This window comes from Rutidosis leptorrhynchoides, chromosome 9 (assembly GCF_046630445.1).
Source record: "Rutidosis leptorrhynchoides isolate AG116_Rl617_1_P2 chromosome 9, CSIRO_AGI_Rlap_v1, whole genome shotgun sequence".
In the NCBI taxonomy this organism is placed as follows: Eukaryota; Viridiplantae; Streptophyta; class Magnoliopsida; order Asterales; family Asteraceae; genus Rutidosis; species Rutidosis leptorrhynchoides.
Genome location: NC_092341.1, coordinates 14,412,824 through 14,437,512, shown reverse-complemented (window position 1 = coordinate 14,437,512; position 24,689 = coordinate 14,412,824). Strand labels below are relative to the sequence as shown.

The 24,689-nt window shown below is 33.4% G+C and overlaps 1 protein-coding gene across 1 annotated transcript; it reads left to right on the top strand.

Moving 5' to 3' along the window:
* The first annotated feature begins 195 nt into the window (after positions 1-195).
* LOC139866701 (ABC transporter G family member 36-like) lies at positions 196-12,314 on the top strand. The gene is made up of 21 exons (XM_071854994.1): positions 196-664; positions 1,655-1,864; positions 2,031-2,115; positions 2,524-2,683; positions 2,778-2,854; positions 3,118-3,171; positions 3,489-3,579; positions 5,114-5,415; positions 5,758-6,517; positions 7,610-7,719; positions 7,806-7,959; positions 8,264-8,422; positions 8,519-8,694; positions 8,785-9,117; positions 9,469-9,759; positions 9,841-9,924; positions 10,010-10,143; positions 10,345-10,572; positions 10,665-10,836; positions 11,331-11,585; positions 11,871-12,314. Exons 1-21 carry the CDS (start codon positions 255-257, stop codon positions 12,141-12,143), a joined length of 4,518 nt encoding a protein of 1,505 aa, XP_071711095.1. The 5' UTR covers positions 196-254; the 3' UTR covers positions 12,144-12,314.
* Positions 12,315-24,689: the final 12,375 nt, after the last annotated feature.

The window sequence follows — 24,689 nt, the reverse complement described above, 5'->3', positions numbered from 1 at the left end:
TCATTGTATAAATAACATCACCTTTGACACCATCCACCATGAAGCAGTCACACCTTAAACCCTGACCATATCTTTCAGTACACACACACACACACACAATGTTCCAATATTTCAACTCTTCACCAACCACAACTCACACATAACATAATTCCATCACCTTTTCATATTTATCTTTATATATATATATATATATATATATATATATATATATAATTTGTAAACATTTTTATAACAACAGCCAAAACTAATTCACAATGGAAGAGGTTTTAGGGAGGGGTTCGGTGAGGCGAACCGCGAGCAGGAACATGAGCAGGAACCGTAGTACGGCAAGTTGGAGGATTGAGGATGTTTTTACAGCTGGCAGTGGTGGTAGTTATAATAGACGATCTAGTCGTCGTTCGGAAGAAGATGAAGAGGCATTAAGATGGGCTGCTATTGAAAAATTGCCTACTTATGATCGTTTAAGAACCACTATATTGAAGTCTTATATGAATGATGATGATGAAAATAGAAGAAGTTATAATAAGAATAACGCGGTCCATAAAGAAATCGATGTAACAAAACTTGATGTTAATGATAGACAACAATTTATTGATAGGATTTTTAAAGTTGCTGAAGAAGATAATGAGAAGTTTTTGATGAAGTTCAGAAATCGTATTGATAAGTAAGTTTTTATTTACCCTTTAGTATTTATTTTTACCTTTTTAATCTTATGTTAACTTAAGGTTATTTATATTGCTTACCACTACTATATTAATTTTGGATTGTTTTAACAAAGAAATTATTCATGTTAGAATCAATCAAAAGAGATTTTATTGAGTAAATATGTTATTTACATATGCTATTTGATTGGTAAAAAGTAGTTAGTGAATAATTTCTAAAAGTAAAATACTTGGACAATGGATTAAAAATATGTACGTGGTTACAAAGGTGTAATATAATTTGCTTAAAATCAAATGAAAGCTTTAAATATTTGATGAAAAGGTCATTGTTGCCCTTTTAATTAATCAACAAATCACGTTTAAGTAGTAAGCCTTACGTCATTTATTTGTTAATAACGACACCTTGTAATTGCCTCGTAATTTATTTATTTGGATATTATATTCATCTTATCTTATTAATTACTGTATTATAATTTTCTCTTATATATCTAGTCCATATCTATATTTTTTAGTAAATAAATAAATATTATATATATATGTGTGTGTGTGAAAGAGAGGGGGAGAGAGTGAGAGAGTATGAGATTGTGTGTCCACATGCATGCAAAGTCAAAGTTTCATATGCCACGTAATTGGCTCCGGAAAGGGTCAAAGTTTCAAAAATCAAATACGAGTATAAAATTGTTAAATCTATTGGAGCAAATTCCAATAGTTATTTACTTTAATGCAGTAAAATAATAATATAATAATCTGTTCATTGATTAAAACTTGAAATATAATTCTAAAAAATCTACGTGAGTTCTAATTAGCGGTGTACTTACTACACCAAAGTTGGGATTAAATAATGTGACATTATGAAATAGGTTGTGTAGTTGAACTACTCTTTGTGTTAGAGTATGTTTGTTTAAAGTAACTTCAAACAAAACTAAAAAATGTTTAAAAAATGTTTTTTTTTTTTTTTTTTTTTTTTTTTTTTTTTTTTTTGTCAATTTCAGGGTTGGTATCACCCTTCCAACAGTAGAAGTACGATTTGAACGTTTATCAATTGAAGCAGATTGTTACATCGGAGACAGAGCACTTCCATCGTTAATAAATACTCTGCGTAATCTAGGCGAATCGCTTTTGGGATCGTTGGGTATCAGTTTTGCTGAAAAAACTAAACTCACCATTCTTAAAGATGCATCCGGGATAATAAAACCGTCACGGTAAAATAATTTTTACCACACTATATTTACTTAGATACTATGACAATGTGAATTCGAATTATACTAATTAATATCCATGGATAGTAACTTGATAATGACATTGAAAGGTATACTCCGTATTTGGTTAAATTAGCTAAAGGTGGTTTTGTCCGGATTTTATTGTCAGGATGGCACTTCTTTTGGGCCCACCATCATCCGGGAAAACAACTCTTTTGTTGGCATTGGCCGGTAAACTTGACCCAGGCCTCAAGGTATACTCCATATTTGGACTTCTAAATAAATATAAAAATATTTAGTATATGTATATAATATTAGTGTCATGTTCAGTCTTAGTGTTATTGATTTGGCTAAGTTCAATTTCAGTGTCATGATAGTGAATAGTCTAATTAGAAGTATGAATCATGTTTGATGTTATATGTCGTGTTATATGTCACGATATGACACAACTAAATTTAGCTACATAAATTCATATATTTTTAAATTATATAGTCTTTTAGAGGTGAAACAATCATTAAAGTACATTTCAAATATAATTACCTATGAAAAAACTTTTAAGTTTCAATTGAATTTTCATTCTGAATTGATGGGCAACTTAACATATCATGTTTTCATTAAATGTTAAATATAATAATAACAATGAATATGATAATAAATTACAGGTAAGGGGAGAGATTACTTACAACGGTCACAAGCTTAATGAATTTGTACCACGTAAGACGTCGGCTTACATCAGCCAAAATGATGTTCATGTTGGAGAAATGACCGTTAAGGAAACGTTAGATTTCTCAGCAAGGTGTCAAGGAGTGGGTTCACGTTATGGTACATTTATATATTATTACACATCCAAATGCTCATTAGAATTATTATTACTTAATTATGTTACTAATCCGTATGTGTTTTCTACTAATGACAGAACTATTAACCGAACTTGCTAGGAGAGAAAAGGAAGCTGGAATTTTCCCAGAAGCCGAAGTTGATCTTTTCATGAAGGTAAATTTTCGAATCAGATTTTTCAAAATTTCTTAACCGCAGCGTTAAAAGATGTCACTAGTGCGCAAAAATAAGTGGTATACAATGATTATATATTGATATAAAGTGATGATTGTTCAACACTTTAATGTATGTTAACGACGACTTTAATGACTGTCGTCATACAAAACTTTTTTAAGTAATATTCTTTTCATTATAAACCGATCAAATTATATTTATTTATATTTGTTATTCTTGAATTTGATTTGATATTATAAATTCAGGCAACATCAATGGAAGGAATTGAGAGCAGTTTAATTACCGACTACACTCTTAGGGTAAGTATAGGAGACTTGTATGTCAACTAGCAAATTTTCATTTTCATTATATTTAAATTTAAATTTAAAAAAGTTTAAATCTTTTTTATGGATTGTAAGATAAAAAAAATCATAGCATCATCAAACGAGTAATTATTATTATTATATTCTCTGTACTTTACGTTTTGTGGGTCAACCAACTTTCTGCTTTTACTGATTAATGAAGGATGTCGTTTTATTAGTCCACACCTTAGTATTTTTTTCAACATCTTGGTTGGTAAACTAATTTTTCAGATAGTACTATTTTTTTCAATTAATATACCTTTTTATTAAAACAGATTTTAGGACTTGATGTATGCCGTGATACGATTGTTGGTGACGAAATGATACGAGGGATCTCTGGCGGTCAAAAGAAACGAGTGACGACAGGTAAAAGCTTAACACAAATCTCATAATTATGTGAAGAAAGAAAGTTTAGAAAAAAATATAATTTTGTGTTTGGTTATATGGAAATGGAAATTGAACTAATTAAAGATAGGACATAAAATGATTAAGTTGACTAAACAGTTTGATTTAAAGTATGAACCTACTACACCCCAAGTCATTTCATTTCATTGTGGGTGAGTGGGTCACATTACCTAAAGTGTTATATGTACTAAAACCTAACTTAGCCCATTTCAAGTCATGTTAGGTGAACTCACATCACCAATGTAAAATTATTGGCTAGGTGGTCAATCCATCATTGTGACAATCTGTCTACATTGTTTATGTTTGTGTACACGGTTTTCATAAATTATATAATTATAAATGTTGCGTCGATTATCCATCATTGTGACAATCTGTCTACATTGTTTATGTTTGTGTACACGGTTTTCATAAATTATATAATTATAAATGTTGCGTCGATTTTTCTAAGTTATCCAATAGATGTGTAAAAATGATGTGTCATGACACTTGATGGTAACATGATTTTTCTTTAACAAAAAATCATATAGAAATAAAATAGAATTATCTTCTAGTGACCCCGCTATATAAAGATAAAGATAACAATTATTTGGAAATAAGTTAAAAGGATTGTAACAAATAATTGAAGAGAATATTTGTATTTCATGGACTCATGGCCCGTGTCAAAACGCCTCATTGTATTGAACAAAGAATGTACCAAAATGTTTGCCAATTTGTTATTTGTCCTCGTTGGCCCACTAATTTCAATAACCAGATTAAATTAATTATAAATTATAAATATATTTCTAGTACCGACTCTGCTTATACTTCTTCGACCCAATTTAATATTTCACAAACAAAAAAACACAATTTAAAAAAATATCATTATCACATTGTATATTTTGTTTATCACTAACTTTTTACTTATATTTTTATCTTGGATGCGCAGCGTATAGTTATGAGATAAAAGAACTTCACCTCAATATTCTTATATACTTATAGATATGAACCAACCAACTAAAAAAAGAAAAAAATCGAGCTATTAAATTAGGATTGATTAGGTAGATATCATATAACAATGTTTAGGATAAATCTCCACACATTGTGGATTTAGTATTAACTATTATCTATAGTACAACAAAGGAATAAATACAAAGCTTAACAGATAAGTTCAACAAATTAGCTACTCTAGTATATCCCTAACATTTAGCATTCTCCATACATAAACTACATACTCCGTATAATATAACTTCCAAGTAAAATATCGTTCTTTCATTGTTATATGAGTAATAACTGATAACTGATAAATGCAGCGATGTAGTTAACATATCGTTTATCATGCCTGATACAATTGTAAGTAAAGTACAAGCGTTAAAAGATAAAGTTAATTGTATATTTTTAGATGTGTAAAATTTATTTTAGTACATATCAAAATGAAAATTTGAACACTTATTTTGAGAGGGATGAGTAAAAGATAAATATATCACATTGATCTGATTTTTATTTGACGAAATAACAGGGGAGATGATTGTTGGGCCGACAAAGACGTTGTTTATGGATGAGATATCGACTGGGCTCGATAGCTCGACTACATTTCAGATTGTGAAATGTCTCCAACAAATTGTTCACCTTACCGATGCCACAGTCTTAATGTCCCTTTTACAGCCAGCGCCCGAGACATTTGATCTATTTGATGACATTATATTATTGTCAGAAGGCCAGATTGTATACGAAGGTCCACGAGAACATGTGGTCGAGTTTTTTGAAAGTTGCGGGTTCAAATGTCCCGAAAGAAAGGGCACTGCTGATTTCTTGCAAGAGGTAGGCTTCCATAACACATTTGGGCTTATTTATAACCCAAAATCAAGATGGACTACAATAGTCCATGGGTTGGGCTTGTTGAATTTTAAGAGACTTAATTTTATATATAAAAACAACCACATTCATAACTTCAGAATAAAACGGATTATTAACCATATTGGAGTTTTTTTTTTTTTTTTTTTTGTCAAAAAAAAAAAAAAAGTTTGCAAAAATAACCTCCCAGATTGCAATATTGATTCGGAAAATTGCATGTTGCATACCATGCACATCAAGTCAAAATTTGGTTGAAGCATTTTGTCGAACACCTTGTATGAATTGATTTTATGGTATTTAATTTGATAGGTTACATCAAGGAAGGATCAAGAACAGTACTGGGCTGACAGAACCAAACCATACAGATACATTTCAGTCTCAGAATTCACAAAACGATTTCAACGTTTTCACGTCGGACTTCGTCTCGAGAACGAGCTATCCGTTCCATTCGACAAATCAAGAAGCCATAAAGCAGCATTAGTATTCAAAAAATACTCAGTCTCCAAAATGGACCTCTTAAAATCTTCATGGGATAAAGAATGGTTACTAATCCAAAGAAACTCATTCATCTACATCTTCAAACTTGTTCAAATCATAATCATCGCCTTCATTGGGTCGACCGTTTTTTTAAGAACACGAATGCATTCAAGAACAGAAGATGATGGTGCTAGTTACATTGGTGCACTTTTGTTCAGTGTGCTTATTAATATGTTTAATGGTTTTGCTGAATTATCGCTTACGATACAACGGCTACCAGTGTTTTATAAGCAAAGGGATTTGTTGTTTCATCCTCCATGGGCTTTTACTCTTCCTACATTTTTGCTTCGAGTACCGATATCAATTGTGGAGACGACGGTTTGGATGGTTATTACGTATTACTCGATTGGATATGCACCTGAAGCTAGTAGATTCTTTAAACAGTTCTTGTTGACATTTTTGATACAACAAATGGCTGCTGGAATATTTAGGGTTATTGCCGGATTTTGTAGAACTATGATTATAGCTAATACAGGGGGAGCTCTTACTCTTCTTCTTGTGTTTCTCTTGGGTGGTTTCATACTTCCTAAAGGTTAGTTACGTTCTAATAGCCAAACGCATAGATGTTCGAAACCTCGAGTACCATGAAATGGGCGGGTAATTATAAGCGAAATATTTTTTTGCAGCCCTGACGTCCCTTATATGAACTCAGATCCCCACCAATGCACCAACACAACACTTTGAAGTTACCACACGTAATGTCCATATGGATTTGTCGTGGGGGTTTCTTCCTTAGGGGCGGTAGAACTGTAATCTTCGTACCAAGAAATTATTGGGTGGGTGGGTTCTGACATTGCATTCAGACCCGTCAGTGACTCCTAACCCCGTTAAAAAAAAGCCAAAAAAATTAAATATCTTTACTAAGTAACACTTCAAATGTTCTTTTTTTCAAGAAAGTAACTTATAAAAAAGTAAAATAAAAAAAATAAAAAAAAAATTACTGTGACGTATCATTCTCTGATCATTACAAGATTTGAACTTGAGACCTCTCCACCATGTACAACAATTAAATTCATGAGTTTCACGTTATTCTAAAATCAATTGGTGATAAAGGGAGGTTCCCATAAGCTTATATATGTACATTTGTTTCTTTCATTTTCCGATGTGGGACACAATGAATCGATTAGCTCCAACAATCACCCCCTTAATCGATTCATTCGAATGACACGTTCAATACCATATCGACTCTTCCCGGATACCCAACCTCCTCCTCGGTCACATACATAGTTATCTCGGTTTGAACCTCCACTTTAATTCTGCACCGTCCACACATCTGGGCTATAACCTGGCTCGGATACCATTTGTAGGATCGTTTTCAGGTCCACCACCATGTACAACATATAAGCTCATGAGTTTCACATTACTCTAAAACCAATTGGTGATAGAGGGAGGTTCCCATAAGCTTATATATGCACATTTGTTTCTTGCATTTCCGATGTGGGACACAATGAATCGATTAGCTCCAACATCAATGACAGGGCTTTTTGGAAAATAAGCTTTTTGACCAAATTTTTATCGAGTTTGACTTTTTTCTTGGAACTTTTTAATGTTGATTTTTTTTTTTTTTTTTTTTTTTTTTGCAAATATAGACTTTTTCTTGTTACATTGACTTTGTGTGTTACAGGTCAAATTCCAAACTGGTGGGAATGGGCATACTGGGTTTCACCCATGACATATGCATACAATGCAATCTCTGTAAATGAGTTTTATGGTCCTAGGTGGATGAACAAAGTTGTAAGTCATATATATACTTGCATAAACTTTTTCTAAGGTACCAAATATGTCGAATATACGAGCTAAACAAATTACATTTCTTACAGGCTTCGGACAATGCCACCTTGTTGGGTCTAAAAATTTTGAGGAACTTCGATATTCCTACTGATAGCAACTGGTATTGGATTGGTGTAGGTGCTCTTTTCGGTTTCATGATTCTTCTGAACTTATTGTTCACCTTGGCTCTCATGTTCATGAGCGGTAAGTTTCAACATTTTTCTGAATATATAATGCAGCCATGCAGATGTGGTGTCGATTCCAATTTTTCATATGGGTCATGTTCAATTAATAAAAAATAGGCCTTTTGTATACAGAAGTTTTAAATATATGTAAAAAATAAGTTCAGAAAATACTAAAAAGATTAGGTTAAGTATCACATATTGTTGGATTATAGACCCCTTTGGATTATGGGTCATGTGCGAGCACACGTGTTACACGCCCTCATATCCGCCCCTAATATAATGTCACAAAACCATATAATATAATATGATTTCGGTATTTTTAGCCCCTGGGAAAAAACAAGCAATAATATCGAAAGAAGCGGCTGCGGAAATGGAAGCAAACCAAGAACATGAAACAAACGAAACACCAAGACTGAGAACGTACACATCAAAGAGAGAAACGATCCCTCAAACATTAACTGCTGCTGATGGAAACAATACCAGTATGAAAGATTGACTTAACTTTATCCTCAGCTAGTTTTTAATAATATTATTGAATTATTGAATTATCGATGGTAATTAACATTAATTTTTTGTAGGGGAATTGGCGATGCAACGAATGAGTAGTAGAACTGGTGCACATGACACATATAGACATCAAGATTCAAGTATCGAGTCTTCGAATGGAATTTCTCCTAAAAAGGGGATGATTCTGCCGTTCACTCCTCTTGCTATGTCTTTCGATAGTGTAAACTACTATGTCGATATGCCCGCTGTAAGTTGACTTCTATCACTTCATGGTCAACTCTGTTTAGAAGCTTTAACCAAGTGGCTAAACGATAAATATGTATAAAAAAATAAACAGGAAATGAAAGAACAGGGGGTGACAGAAGACAGACTGCAATTACTACGTGATGTAACGGGTGCATTTAGGCCTGGAGTTTTAACTGCGTTGATGGGAGTAAGTGGAGCTGGTAAAACGACATTGATGGATGTTTTAGCAGGAAGAAAAACAGGTGGATATATCGAAGGTGATATAAGAATATCTGGATATCCAAAAAATCAAGAAACGTTTGCAAGAATTTCGGGATATTGCGAACAAACTGATATCCATACACCACAAATCACTATTCGGGAATCTTTGATTTACTCGGCTTTCCTTCGACTTCCTAAAGAAGTCGACAACGAAGAAAAAATGGTGAGTTAATTAGTTCTTTTTATTATGTTATTCAAATTCAAATGTAGTATTAATAAAATTTGAGAACTTTATAAGTTTAAAGTAGTGACTAACTAATATCTCTGGCCATGGTTTTTAGTTGAAACCTCAAAATATCTGGTTAGTTCACTACTTTACTTTATCTGTAGGGGAAGATAGACTTTCGGAGGTGTGATGAGCACGCAGCTCATGCATCTCTTGGGTCCGCTTTAAGGGTCGTTACATTTAGTATTAGAGCCATAGTCTCTCGAGATTTGACGAGCACACGGCTCGTGCATCTCATTGGGTATGGATCCTGGGTAATATATGTTAATCCGTTTGTATGCGTTTCAGACTTTTGTTGAGCAAGTGATGGAGCTAGTTGAACTAGACGATCTAAAGGATGCAATAGTGGGACTACCAGGAGTTACTGGTTTATCAACCGAACAAAGAAAAAGGCTAACGATAGCTGTCGAGCTCGTTGCGAATCCTTCAATTATTTTCATGGATGAACCGACTTCCGGGCTAGATGCAAGAGCAGCTGCAATCGTTATGAGAACAGTAAGAAACACAGTGGATACTGGAAGAACTGTTGTTTGCACCATTCATCAACCTAGCATCGACATTTTCGAAGCATTTGATGAGGTAATATTCTGTACCTTTTTCTAAATATACAAATTCATATTCAACACATTAATTAATTTAATAATGATATAATTGTACCAGCTATTACTGATGAAAAGAGGAGGACAAGTCATCTATGCTGGACCATTAGGCAGAAACTCACAAAAAGTTGTTGAATATTTTGAGGTATTTCTTAATAAAACTTCCATAACCTAACCAATTATTATATTTTTAATGGAAAAATTATTAAAAAATCTACCGTATCTTTCAGCAAATTCCCGGGGTCTCGAAAATACCAGAGAAGTACAATCCAGCAACATGGATGCTCGAAGTAAGCTCGATTGCAGCAGAGAATCGGCTTGGAATGGATTTCGCTGAATACTACAGATCATCAGCTTTGCACGAGTAATAATTCTTTTGTTTATAATGTTAAAGTATTCGAAATTGTACATTACACCCTTGGAAGTATATGACATATAAACCGTTAAGTGTCTGAAAATGTATCAGACTTAACCCAAAGTTGTATCATATATATTCCAACTTAAATTTTTATGATGTTAATCACATTGAATAGAATACTGACATATTTGTATGTAAACTTAACAGAAGGAACAAGGGTTTGGTGAAGGAGTTGAGTGTACCTCCAACAGGAGCGAAAGATCTTTATTTTGCAACACAATATTCTCAATCGACATGGGGACAGTTTAAATCGTGTTTATGGAAACAATGGTGGAGTTACTGGAGAAGCCCTGACTATAATCTTGTTCGCAACTTCTTCACATTGGCTTGTGCACTCATGGTTGGGACCATTTTCTGGAAAATCGGAAAGAAAAGGTTTGATTATTCTACTAATATACACCAAACTAAATTATATACAAATGACTTCATAGATCATTTTTGTAATTACTTCTTCTTTAATTCTACAGAGAGAGCAACACTGATCTAACAACGATTATTGGAGCTATGTATGCTGCAGTCCTTTTTGTTGGTATCAATAATTGTTCGACAGTACAACCGATAGTAGCAACTGAAAGAACGGTCTTTTATAGAGAAACGGCTGCTGGAATGTATTCTGCTTTACCATATGCCATGGCACAGGTTAGAAACATTAATTTAACACACGCAAAAACTTAGGGTGCGTTTGATAAAACAGAATAATTAAGCGTTGAATGGTTCAAAATCTGAATGCATCAAAGGTTCTGATTATATTTGATATTGAACGAGAATATGTTGTTTGATAATCATTCTGAATGAACTTTTACATCATTCTGAATGATGTAAAATCAGTGTGTTAACCTTTTAAATTAATAAATAAAAGAATATGATTGTTTGATAAGTGTTATAGATATGATTTAATAGTATAGAAAATGGATGTGTTAAATGGTTAAGAAAGCAATTTTACTCTGAGTGGTTTAACACATATTGCTAAATATTTCAACATCATATGTAATTCAGATGTCAAAAACAAGTGCACTGAATGTTGAACGATTCATCATTTAGTGAACTATTCAATTAAGAGGCAAATAAATGCGCCCTTACATTACAATATATTTTTTTTTTTGCTAAAATTTGTTACTTGAAATTTGATACAGGTATTTGTGGAAATACCATATGTGTTATTTCAAACTTCATATTACACTCTAATAGTGTATGCTATGGTGAGCTTCGAATGGACGGCAGCTAAATTCTTCTGGTTTTTCTTCATCAACTTCTTCTCGTTTCTTTACTTCACGTATTATGGAATGATGACGGTTTCCATAACACCAAACCATCAAGTAGCTGCTATATTTGCAGCCTCTTTCTACTCAGTTTTCAACCTCTTCTCTGGTTTCTTCATCCCCCGACCCGTAAGTACTATAACTATCCTCTTTCCTAATTATAAACTACGATTATTATTGAATGTTATCATTTATAATAATTTGTGTAAAATTCTACACTTACAAAAAAAATAAAAATTTACAGAGACTTTTGTACAAAATGAGATGGCATGAAATATCAACCAGTCACATAATTTTTTTTAGGAAATTTTTTGTACCCCGCTTTGTTTCTTTTCCCTAACATGATTGGTCCACTTCATTTTAGTGATTTTTTTTTAAGTCTAGAATACCACTAATTTTTTGTGTTACGTTCAGAAAATTCCTAAGTGGTGGATATGGTACTACTGGATTTGTCCATTAGCGTGGACTGTATACGGATGCATTGTTTCGCAATATGGTGATGTGGAGACCACCATCACGGTGCCCGGGACGTCACCTGATCCTACGATCAAGTCATATATTAAGGACCATTTTGGTTACGAACCAGATTTCATGGCACCAGTTGCTATAGTTTTGGTTGGTTTTTGTGTGTTTTTCGCTTTCATGTATGCGTATTGCTTGAAGAAATTAAACTTTCAAATGAGATAGGTTTTTGAATCAACATGTAAAGATAGATAGTATTTATCATTATGATGCATATAGGTTTTTTAATTTTTATAATATGTATTCGATGTTTTGAGAAGTTAAGTGTGTATGATATTGTGACATAGTTTGCATAGAATTGGAATCGATATTTTGGCCTTCAATCAACTATGAATTGTGATGAATATAGCATGACTTTTGATTCAGGCATCATAATTTCACATTCTTAATGTATACAATTCAATTCTATTGATTGATGCACAAATTTAAAATTAACCGTTGACACATCCCTTATAACATATTTTAAACATTACATATTAACTAATACACAAAATTTATGAATAGTTCCAGGGGCATTTTTGACTACTCCAGGGGCATTTTTGACTACTCACTTTTTTTTTTTAAATTTTACCTAAATTTCATTTTACCAACAAAGGCCCTCAAAAATCTTAAATAAACTCCACCCAAATATTCAACGGGTCCTATCTTCTCGCTCGCAACGAGTTAAATTTTTCTGACACCATCGTTAAACTCGAAATAATTTTAGGAACACAATGTCACTAGCTATACGCAAAACGAACGATTTTTAAAAAATGCTAAATATTTGAGGTACTTTTCATACACGTTGAATTTGCGTTAAATTTTTAAAAATCGACAATTCCATAGCGAAACGCAGAGATGCACATATATTGTTAATTTAAAATAACATTTAAATCTCTCACGGGTTATACTTTTTAGTTCGACTCGAGTTGCGCTTCAACGACATCATCGTTACCCACAAAATAATTTTACTAAACGCAATAAAATACATTAAAAATCGAACCCCGGGCGCGAAGCGAGGGTTCAATAACTAGTTTTAAACAATTTAAACAATCCGACCTATATATTAGACTTGTACATTAAAATCTGTTAGGTTTGAAGAATAGGAGGCGGGCTATCAATCTGCGGCTGTAGTGGACTATTATGAACCTTTAACATGATAAAAAAAAAATGAAGATATGGGCTCAAAACTGCTAACTCCATCAGGCCCAATAATGTAACTTAGCCCATTAATGCACTCCCCCAGTCCACCAGTAATTACTCGTCATTCGTTAATCTACATTGAAGGAAAAAGTCAGTCTCGCTTCTTTTTTTTTTCCCTGCCCTTCTTGTTCAATCTGAAATTTGTTTATAGTTGTTTAAAGGTATAAATCCAACCTAAGTAGGTAAATGCAAATTAAACTAAAATTCAGATTATCATAACCAAAAAATCATGACAATCTAAAGAATAAACATACGCACCCTTTCAAATTGTACATGAAATCGATGAAAGAAATTGAAGAATTTAACTATCATTAATGTGACGAACTATTTCAGCAACTTTTCCAAACCACGAGAACTATCTCGATAAAAAAAAGTAAAGACTATTTTACAGTGACGATTCCAGGATTAGAATTCAATAGAGTCTCGAAATTTTTTCCAGTACTATTTATATTAAATTATTATTTTAGTGATAGTTACTTTCAAAAAAATTATAAATTCGAAAAATATATGGTTCCAAGTAGTGTAATTTAGTGTTGTCTTATACAATATATTAGAAAAACTATTGATTTGAAAATATATGGGGTCATACATTTAAATTTATTGGTGTCATATACAATTTACGGGATATTTTCTTCTAAAGATTTTTAAACTAGCAGTGTCCCGTAACCCCACTGGTATACGTACACTTGGATTCGCCACTGCTATTTTAGCAATTCACTACAAAGCACAAGAACCATTTCAGTAATTATGTCTTAAACATATTGTTATACGTTCTAATTTTCATAAAATTTAAGAAAGCTTAAGAATTTTAGTAATGTTGATAGATAGATATGACAGAACTATGCATACGACAATTTACATAATTTCAGTTATGAAAAAAGTAACTTTAACATAGTTATACATATGAATGTGGGTATATCATAATCAAATAAGTTTTCACAAAATTATACGATTGATCCTTAAATTTTGTTCAGTATTGCAAACTAGTTTTCGAACCCTCGCTGCCCGCCGGGGGTTCGATTTTTAATGTATTTTATTGTGTTTAGTTACGTAGCCTGCGAGTGAAAAATCAACATATATGAATAGTACCGTAAATATTTAGCGTTTTTTTAAAAGTGTCCGTTTTGCGTATAGTTAATGACATTGTGTTCATAAAATTATTTCGAGTTTAAGGATGGTGTCGGAAAAATTTAACTCGTTGCGAGCGAAAGATATGACCTGTTGAATATTTGAGTGGAGTTTATTTAAGATATTTTACGAAAATTTTGATTTGACGCTTTAACCCCCTGTGTTGGGGGTCGATTTTGATTTTTGAACAAAGTGTGGGGGGCTTGTGTGATGTTAATTGAAAGAAAGAAGGAAAAAAGGAGGAAAAAAATGAAAAGACAAAAATACCCCTGGTACTATTAAAAGTTTTGTCTAATAGTTAATATGGTAATATGTGAATAAACTTTTTAATGATGTGGATGCTCCGGACGTTTATACATGTTACCCGGTTCTAAGTCGGATCTTACGTACAAATTACTGGGGTCATGTGACCTCACTCGATAGCCCAGAGTCAAAAGCCCAGTATTTAGGATCATTGATTGTTACAATTTAAATGTTGGTGGGCTAGTTCACAAGCTCAATACCTTCATCAGTCAACTGAAAATGTGCTCTCTCAATTCGAAATGCAAAACCATCATCTTCCTTGCACCTTTTAGTTCTCAACGAATACCGTCGGCCCGTCGCATCGTCTCTGATTTGGAAGTAATATTTTTTTTTTTTCGTTCAATTCTAATTTGTTAGGGTTTTATTGCATTGGGGCTTTGTATCGATGCTATTCAAGATGGCTACTATTTTTATAATATTATCTTATCTTATTTCTATATCTAATAGAAACTAGGGGTAGAAATAGAAGTTAGTTGAATTGCATCTACACGTCAGCATATTTGTAATTGCTTATGGCTTAAAAAAGAATAACAAAAAGCGTGACAACAGAAGTGTTAGTGTTTTGGATCGATATTTATCTGTGACTAGTAATTTGTTAAGCCTAATTAGATTTTTGTTAAAAAATTGTTTACTTGAAGGGATTTCTTTTGTCATTTAAGTATTGTGTGGTAATCTTTATGCATGTACTATCAGTGCCGTAATTAGGATTTTTTCACCGGGAGTAAAAATAAATTTAAAATCGTAGCAATTTTTTTGGATAAAATATAAAGATCTTGGGGCAATAAATTGAGTTTTTTAGGCAAATTATGAAAGTTTTTGGACACCACCGTTCAACTTGAAAAAAACTGATGAACACAACGCGACTAACTATACGCGAAACGGAAATCGTTAAAAAACACTAAATAACGGGCCCTATATTCTCGCTCGGTGAGAGTTAAATTTTTTCGAGACCACCGTTCAACTCGAAATAATTTTACGAACACAACGAGACTAACTATACGCGAAAAGGACATCGTTAAAAAAACACTAAATATTTCGGGCTGTATTTTATACATATACATACATGTCCAACAAACAACCCAACCTACTAGATATATTAGGTACAAAACAACGTATATCCAAATTCGACCGCGCGTTGAATGCAACCGCACCACCGCGCGGTCGAATTTTTTTCTAGTTATTATTATTATTATTATTATTATTATTATTATTATTATATACCGAAAATACGGAATAATGTTTTTTTGTTATATATGATCATAAAAAACACTAATGCATGCTGAAATGAGTAGAAATTCCAAATTTAAAAAGCAAACGGCAAGTTGACAAAATGTTCAATTATAATAGGTACTTCGGTGGTTTTTGACTGTTTAATTGTCAATTAAGCCTCCTCTATCATCAATTCCGTCCCTGCACTTAACACACCAGCTAAGACACATGCAACCAAAATGAATCAAATTAAAAACTAAAATACATCCAAAAGTTAAAGTATACATGTGAATTTGTATAGTCTAAAAAGCCCAAAATGTATGAATAAGTATATTCCTACAGTATTGATTAAAGATATCTTATTATGTGTCGAATTTTGTTTTTTATTTTATTTTATTATTATTATTATTATTATTATTATTATTATCACTATCATTATTATTTTTTTCAAAAAACAAAAAATATATAATACAAATTGTGCGTTGATCTAGAAGCATGAATGTTAGCGCTCTTAAACAGAAAGACAAAGCACATACATTACATTTGTAATCACATGCATATGCATACGATTAAAAATTAGAAAAATATTATCAATGAAAAACGTGTTATAATTTAGTAGTTTATAACTACTTTTAGTGGCCTATGAACTACTTAAATATGTAACAATATATAAGAACAAAGAGAGAAGAAATATTGATATTGATATTTCAAGAGAAATGGTACACCATTAAATGGCTACCATACATGTCTATTTATAGTGTAAAATATTACTATGCAAGCTATACAAAGTTGACTATAAAATTTATCATCCATATCTCCATATGACTTTTTGTACGTTCATATTATAACACCCCCCTTGGATGATCAATTTTATTAGAGTGCAACTAGTACTGTCTCGTTAAAAACCTTGCTAAAGAAAAACTTAGTGGGATAAAAACTTTAGTCAAGGGAAAAAGAGTGCAGTATAGAGTTGACTCCCAACTCAAGTAGACATCGCTGAGTCGTCACATCTTTTGAACTTACCTCATGTCAATATTGTGAACATGTGTTCTGAAAACAGCGGTTGACAGTGCTTTGGTATAAAGATCAGCAGAGTTGTTGATTGAACGTATCTCATTTTAATCTGGTTGTCTTTTACGAGATCTTGAGTATATGAGAAGAATCTGAGGTTTTCATCTGAAACTGTATCATCTAAATCTTTTATGTACAAGTTTAGCCCCTGTGATTTGTCTACAGTTTTCCTCATGGTTTGTTCAAACCCTTGTTTCAATTCCTATTCCCTTTTAGTCTTTTCTGAGCCTTACCAACATACCATTCTTTTCGATCAAACTTATGACCGTTAAGACCGTCTATGGCTTTGGCGCCTCGTCAGCATTTATATTTTGTTATGTCACTTTTGATACTCTTCTTATATTTGTATTATGCAAGCTGCATTATCTTCATATATAGTTGTTGGTGAAGATAGTTGTTGGTCTTTTATAGCGTTCTAGTCCACAAGAATCAATAATGATTTGTCTCATTGATCTCAACCAAACACATTTTCAAGTAGTTTCATATAATACAATCACTTCGTCATGATTTGATGATGTTGCAACAAGTTTTTGTTTTAAGAACGCCATGATTTTGTGGTGCCTCCATTTAGGAATACATATCGAGTTTGAGATTTATCTTTATGAGGATTTGATGAATGACCTACATATACATAATCAACCAAATCTTGTTTTGAAGCGTTAGAATAAAATAATTTTAAATCAGCAGTTCCTTAAGGGTATCAAAAATCTGCTTGATCCTATTCCAATGTCTTTTTGTAGGGGTTGAGCTGAACCTTGTCAACAAATTAACTGCAAAAGAAATGTCAGGTCTTGTACAATTTGTAAAATACATAATAACCCCAATTGCACTAAGATATGAAACTTATGATCCGTAAAGATCTTCATGATCTTCACGGGGATGAAATAGATCAGTGTCAATATTGAGTGATATATCAACCAATGGTTTTGTCTTTAAAAATGTTTTTTAAATCTTTTCGGTATATATAGTTTGTTTGATGTACAAGTAAACTATTAGGCATATGCTCAATTTGAAATCCAAGGCAATACTTTTTTTTTCAATATCTTTCATTTAAAATTTTTTTAGAAGTTGAATGATTTCATCGATCTCTTTATTTGTTCATATGATGTTATGATCATTGACATAAACAACTTACAATCACATATCTGGACATTGTTTTCTTAATGAAAACACATGAGCAAATAAGATTATTTGTATACCCTTTGCTTATCAAGTAATCACTTAATCGGGTATACCACATGCGACCCGATTATTTCAACCGATATAAAAATCTTTGTGATTCAATGGAATACATTTCTTTGAGTTTTGCATTAGATGTTTCTGATACCTTAAACCCTTCATCGATATTCATATATATATATATATATATATATATATATATATATATATATATATATATATATATATATATATATATATATATATATATATATATATATATATATATATATATATATATATATCACTATCAAGTGATTCATTTAAATAAGTAGTAATAACATCCATGAGATGCATTTCTAAATTTTTTAGAAAATGTTAGGCTGATTAAGTATCTAAAAGTAATTGCATCCATAGGAGAATAAGTTTCATCATAATCAATTCCCGGTCTTTGAGAAAAACCTTGAGCTACAAGTCTAGCTTTTTACCTTGTAACTTCATTTTTCTCATTTCTTTTTCGCACAAAAATCCATCTATACCCCACAGGTTTCACATCCTTAGGTGTGAGAACGATAGATCCGAAAACTTTTCTTTTATTGAGCGATTCAAATTCAGCTCGTATTGCTCCTATCCATTGAGTCTAATCATGTCTATTTTGACATGCAATGACAGATTTTGGTTCCAGATCATCATCTTTATTCATGATGTCATTGTAAGATTATATGAAAAATCAATATTTGTCATTTTGTTTCGGTTCCACAATATTGCATAATTTATTGCAATTTATGTATTTACATTGTCAATATCCTCTGTAGAAGGAATATTGATTTTTGGTTCTTCTTGAACACCTTTTTACCTCATTATCAGATGATTTTCTTTTTCGAGGATCTTTATCTTTGGAACCAATTGGTCTCCCACGTTTCTGGCGTGGCAAAGACTCAAGAGTGACATTATTGCCAGCTTTTAGAATTTCAATTCGAGTTGGAGCATTTGCTGCTGGTATATATGATTTAGTCACTCTTTTTGTATCTGTAAATGCATCGAAAATTTATTCGCAAGTTCTTGCATATGCATTATTATTTTTTAACATCGATCTCGCATTCTTTTGTGCAAGGATCAAGATACATTAATTGAGGTTCACACCATGAACCATCATTTTCTTTATTTTTTATTTCTCCCCCTAATCTAGGGAATAATGTTTCATTAAAGTGACAATCAGCAAAACGTGCTGTAAAAATATCACCCGTCATGGATTCAATATATCTTATGATTGAAGATGTTTCATATCCAACATATATTTCAATCCTTCTTTGAGGAACCATTTGTTGTGGTAGTGCAATTAAAAATACACTGCACAACCAAATGTTCTAAGATGAAAAATATTTGGCTCTCGACCAAAATTAAGTTGGTAATGGAGAATATTTATGACTTGCACTTGGTCTAATGCGAATTAATGTCGCATCATGTAAATTTACATGTCCCCATATAAATATTGAGAGTTTTGTACTCATTACCAATTGTCTAGTTATTAGCTGCAAGCGTTTATTTATTGATTCAGCTAAACCAATTTTGTGTATGCACATGAGCAACTGGATGTTCAATAACAATCCATGTAGACATATAATAATCATTAAATGCTTGAGATGTTAACTCACCAGCATTATCAAGTCTCATCCTTTTAATGGTGTAATCAGAATAATGTGTTCTCAATTTAATAATTTGTGCAAGAAACTTTGCAAATGCCATATTACGGCTTGATAACACACAAACATGAAACCATCTGCTAGATGCGTCTATTAGAACCATGAAATATCAAAATGGTCCACATGATGGATGAATTGGTCCATATATATAACCTTGAATTTTTTCAAGAAACATTGGTGATTCTTTCTCAATATTCTTTTCATTAATCACCATATCTGTTTTTCATTAATCATCATATGTGCTTTTCATTAATCACCATATGTACTTTTTCATTAATCACCATATGCGCTGCGTTTTTCATCATATGCGATTTTCATCATATGCGCTTTTAATCATATGCGCTGCGCTTTTTATCATATGCGCTTTTTATCATATGCGCTTTTAATCATATGCGCTGCGCTTTTCATCATATGCGCTTTTCATCATATGCGCTTTTTATCATATGCGCTTTTAATCATATCCATTATGATATATATCAGAGAAACTTAACAAATTTCTCTTTGATTTGGGAGAAAACAAAGCATTGTTTGTCAGAAAATTCGTACCATTTGGTAATATGAATTTTTGCCTTTTCCGTTCCTTATATCAAGTTTGCAAGACCTGCGATAGTATTTATAATTCCTTCATTTGATTTAAATCAATGAAATATTTCTTAGATTTGATCATAGTGTGTATGTTACCACTATCTGCAATACATAGGTCTTTACCATTTAATTGATGTTGTATTTCAGCAGGATTCATACTAAAACTTCAAATAAGATAAGCAAATAATGAGTTATATTTCAGCAAGATAATCAAATTAAGTTACAATCTGAAGTACATAAAAGATAACACTTAATAAACATATGCGTTATGGTCTAAACCCATTTATTTATGAATGATACATAACAAGCTAGGCATCTTAGAAAATTTAAACCATTCAAGTCTCGAGGTTGTTCAGGGTTTATTTAATCAAGATTTTTCAACAGATTCACTCTCGTTTTCTTTTCTTTTGGGACTTATTTGTAGAGATAAACAAGATGTTCATGTATTCAAGAAATACTAGACTGATGATCCACGTTACCAGATCATTAATAAGAATCTCTAGGATTCTTATAAGAGCGTCTACTAACATCTTCAATTTTATTATTTCATGGATCACCGTTATTTCTTGATAATTAATATCATATCTATCTTTGAGTAATTTTCATAATACACTTGGATCTTCGATCATATAATATATAGATTTTAAGGACTCGTCAATATGTTTGCTAAGAAAAATACTTGCTATTTGTAACAACCCAACCCGTATTCCATACGATAATTTTTTTTTTTTATAATACACATTTACGCGCCAATTAAATATGTAAACCATTCCATTAAACGTACAACAATTCAAGTGTTTACAAAAGGCACAAAGGCCACTAATTAAGTTAATACAAGTTCGACCCACTACGATTGATAGTTTACAATCCAAATGACACTTCGAGCATGGTTTGGGACTAAACTACCCAAAATGTTAGGCCAACATCAAAACTCCAACAAAGCATCCTCACGGGACACCTAATGTCCGATAACCCCCTTGCCCTTAACTGCGCCTGCATCTAAAAAGATAAACAACGAGAGGGTAAGCTAATGCTTAGTGAATGCAATAATTATACACATACATATATAACCTACTTACATGCAATCACATACACAATTACCTCATACACGCTAGCAATTTAAAAGACAAACCAACGCAAGGCATAACGCTAAATCTCCAAGACCACAAGCTAGCACAACGATAACATATATAACTAGAATAATGTGAAAATACCACACAACAAACACATAGCCATGATTAACCAATAGTACAAGGAATGGTACTTTGAATTTCCCATTGGTGTTCCCAACAACCGTTAGTGCACAACAAATTATAACACTAACCTCGGAGTGGTATCGATCGCCCGAACTTTAAACCCACCCGTCACGTGTAATGTGGTATCGAATGCCCGAACTTTAAACCCACACTACATGCCCACACACATATATGACATGGCATCGAACGCTCGAACTTAAACCCATATCATATATTGACCCGATGTGGTATCGACCGCCCGAACTTAAACCCACATCGAATCTCGTACAAGTAAATACATTATATACACATATGCATAATCATTCCACTCACCTCAAGACTCTTGTGGAAGCTAACCGAGCTTGCAAACCTTCAATGTAACGTACCTATTACATTATGCATTTTATTAACATACAATCTAGTTGAATTAAATGCCAACTTCTAACCCTTGAGCATTTAATGACCCGATTGCATTAAATGACTCAACTACACTAAAACCGTCCATTAATGGCCACGCCTCGTCATAGATCTCTTAAGGCTAGTGATTAGGGTCTATTAACATCAACTAACATAACCTTGGTGTATTTCATAACCATTTCACCCGATTAGGTCAACTAGTGCTCTTTTGACTCTTTGACTCACAAACCAAGTCAAACTTACACATTAAAAATTCTTTCATCCTTTTAAAAGTGCATTAGTGACTAACAACATCATTTAGCACTTACAACCTCAAATCACAAGATCAAACCCTAGATAATAGCTATTTAGGGTTTCCTTTTAACAATCCAACCCAAAATCCACCCATTTAACCCTCAAATGGGTCACACAAGTTCCATATGAACCAAACCCTAGCTTAAACTAAATGAAACTCAAAACTTAGAGTTGAGACTTACCAAAACTATCCTCTTGTAGCTAATAACAAGGAGAGCAACTTTAATTCTTGCTTCTAGGATTGATTCACAAAACTTCACCTTCAAATCTTGAGTTTAATCTAAGTGGATTTTAGGATTTGAGAGAAAATGTGAAAGAAAATGGAAAAGAAATAAGAAATGGAGAACAAGTGGCTGATATTAAAAGCTCCAAACAGATCTACACACAAAAAGACCAAATTGCCCCTAAGCCCTATTTAATTTGAGCAAAATTCGGGGTCTGATCTGCAGGGATGCCGTGGAGCGGCGCCATTCATCGCGGCGCGATGAATCGAAGGAAAAATGATCACTCTTAACCCTCTTTCTGATCCTGGTTTGCTTCAATGGTCGCGGCGCGGACCCGTTTGTCGCGGCGCGGTGTTAGCCTAGGTCTGGTCACTTCGACAATTTAACATGAATCAAGGGTTCAACAACTAGCACACCTCATTCACCTTTCCTATGCACGTCTAAACTTCAACCTTAAGTCTCACACGACTCAACGCCATCACGTCACATTCATATACGCGTACACGCACGCATTCGAATATACCCGTATATATACACACACACACATACATATATGCACTTACACCTAACTAACACTTTAGTTCATTTAATCACATAACGAATAAGTTATAAGCGTACTATTGATTAAGTACGTACCTTTAGACGCGCACGGGAAAACGGGGTTTTACAACTCTCCCCCACTTAAATCGAAGCGCGTCCTCGCGATCCAAGCCGCATGACACGAGGGAAGATAAACCAACACAAATTCTTTGGGCTCCCAAGTAAACTCGGAACCTTTACTACGACGCCATTAGACCTTAAAGGTCCTCACCTCCTTGTTACGCAACATTTTAACCTTCTCATCAAGTATGGCAATCGGCTCTTCAACATATTCTAACTTGTAGTTTAGCTCAATTTCGTCTAATGGCATCCATGAAAAATCATCCGCAAGACACTTTCGAAGATGGAAAACATGAAATGTATTATGGATCCCCGCAATCTCTTCGGGTAATTCCAAACGATACGCAACTTCACCAACACGAGCTAAAATCTTAAACGGTCCAATGAACCGAGGAGCTAACTTTTCCCGTTTTCGAAACCGAATGATACCCTTCCATGGCGAAACCTTAAGCATCACCATATCGCCTTCTTCAAATTCGATCGATCGCCTACGTTTATCGACGTAAGACTTTTGTCTATCTTGCGCCGCCTTTAAACGAGCCCGAATCATATCGATTTTGCTATTTGTCTCCAATACCAAGTCGGTGCTCCCGACTTCCCTTTGACCCACTTCACCCCAACAAATCGGGGTTCGACACCTCCTACCGTATAACATCTCATATGGTGGCATTCCAATACTAGAGTAAAAACTATTATTGTACGAGAATTCCACCAATGGCAAATGTTCGTCCCAACTACCGCCAAAATCAATAATACACGCACGTAACATATCCTCCAATGTTTGATTCGTACGTTCGGTTTGACCATCCGTTTGAGGATGATACGCCGTACTCATATTCACCCTCGTACCCATGTCTTCATGAAACTTCTTCCAAAATCGAGAAGTAAAACGCGTGTCCCGATCTGAAACAATAGACGCGGGAACCCTATGTCTCGATATCACCTCTTTAATGAACATCTTCGCGAGTGCCTCCGACGATATTGCTTCTTTAATAGGAAGAAACAACACACTCTTCGTCAATCTATCGACAATCACCCAAATAGTGTCAAATTGGGTTCTTGCCGTTTTCGGCAACTTGGTAATAAAATCCATGGTAATATGCTCCCACTTCCACATCGGAATTTCTAGCAGTTTTAACTTACCATACGGCTTTTGGTGTTCGGCTTTAACCTGCAAACACGTGACGCATTGCTCAACATACTTAACAACGTCGCGTTTCATGCCCGGCCACCAATAATCTTTCTTCAAATCATGGTACATCTTCGTCACACCCGGATGTATGGAATACTTAGACTTGTGCACCTCATCAAGAAGCACCTTCCGGAAATCACCCATCTTAGGCACCCAAACTCTTCCTTGAAAAGACAATAAACCACGCGAACCCATCGTAATGAATTCCGATTGCCCCACAATTCATTCCGCATGCTTGTTGTGAACGTAAGCCTCTATTTGAATCACACCAAGTTTTTCAAGAAAATCGTTAGTAATAATCATACGAAACAATCCTAATCGTAACGCCGGGTGGTGACTCTTTCGGCTTA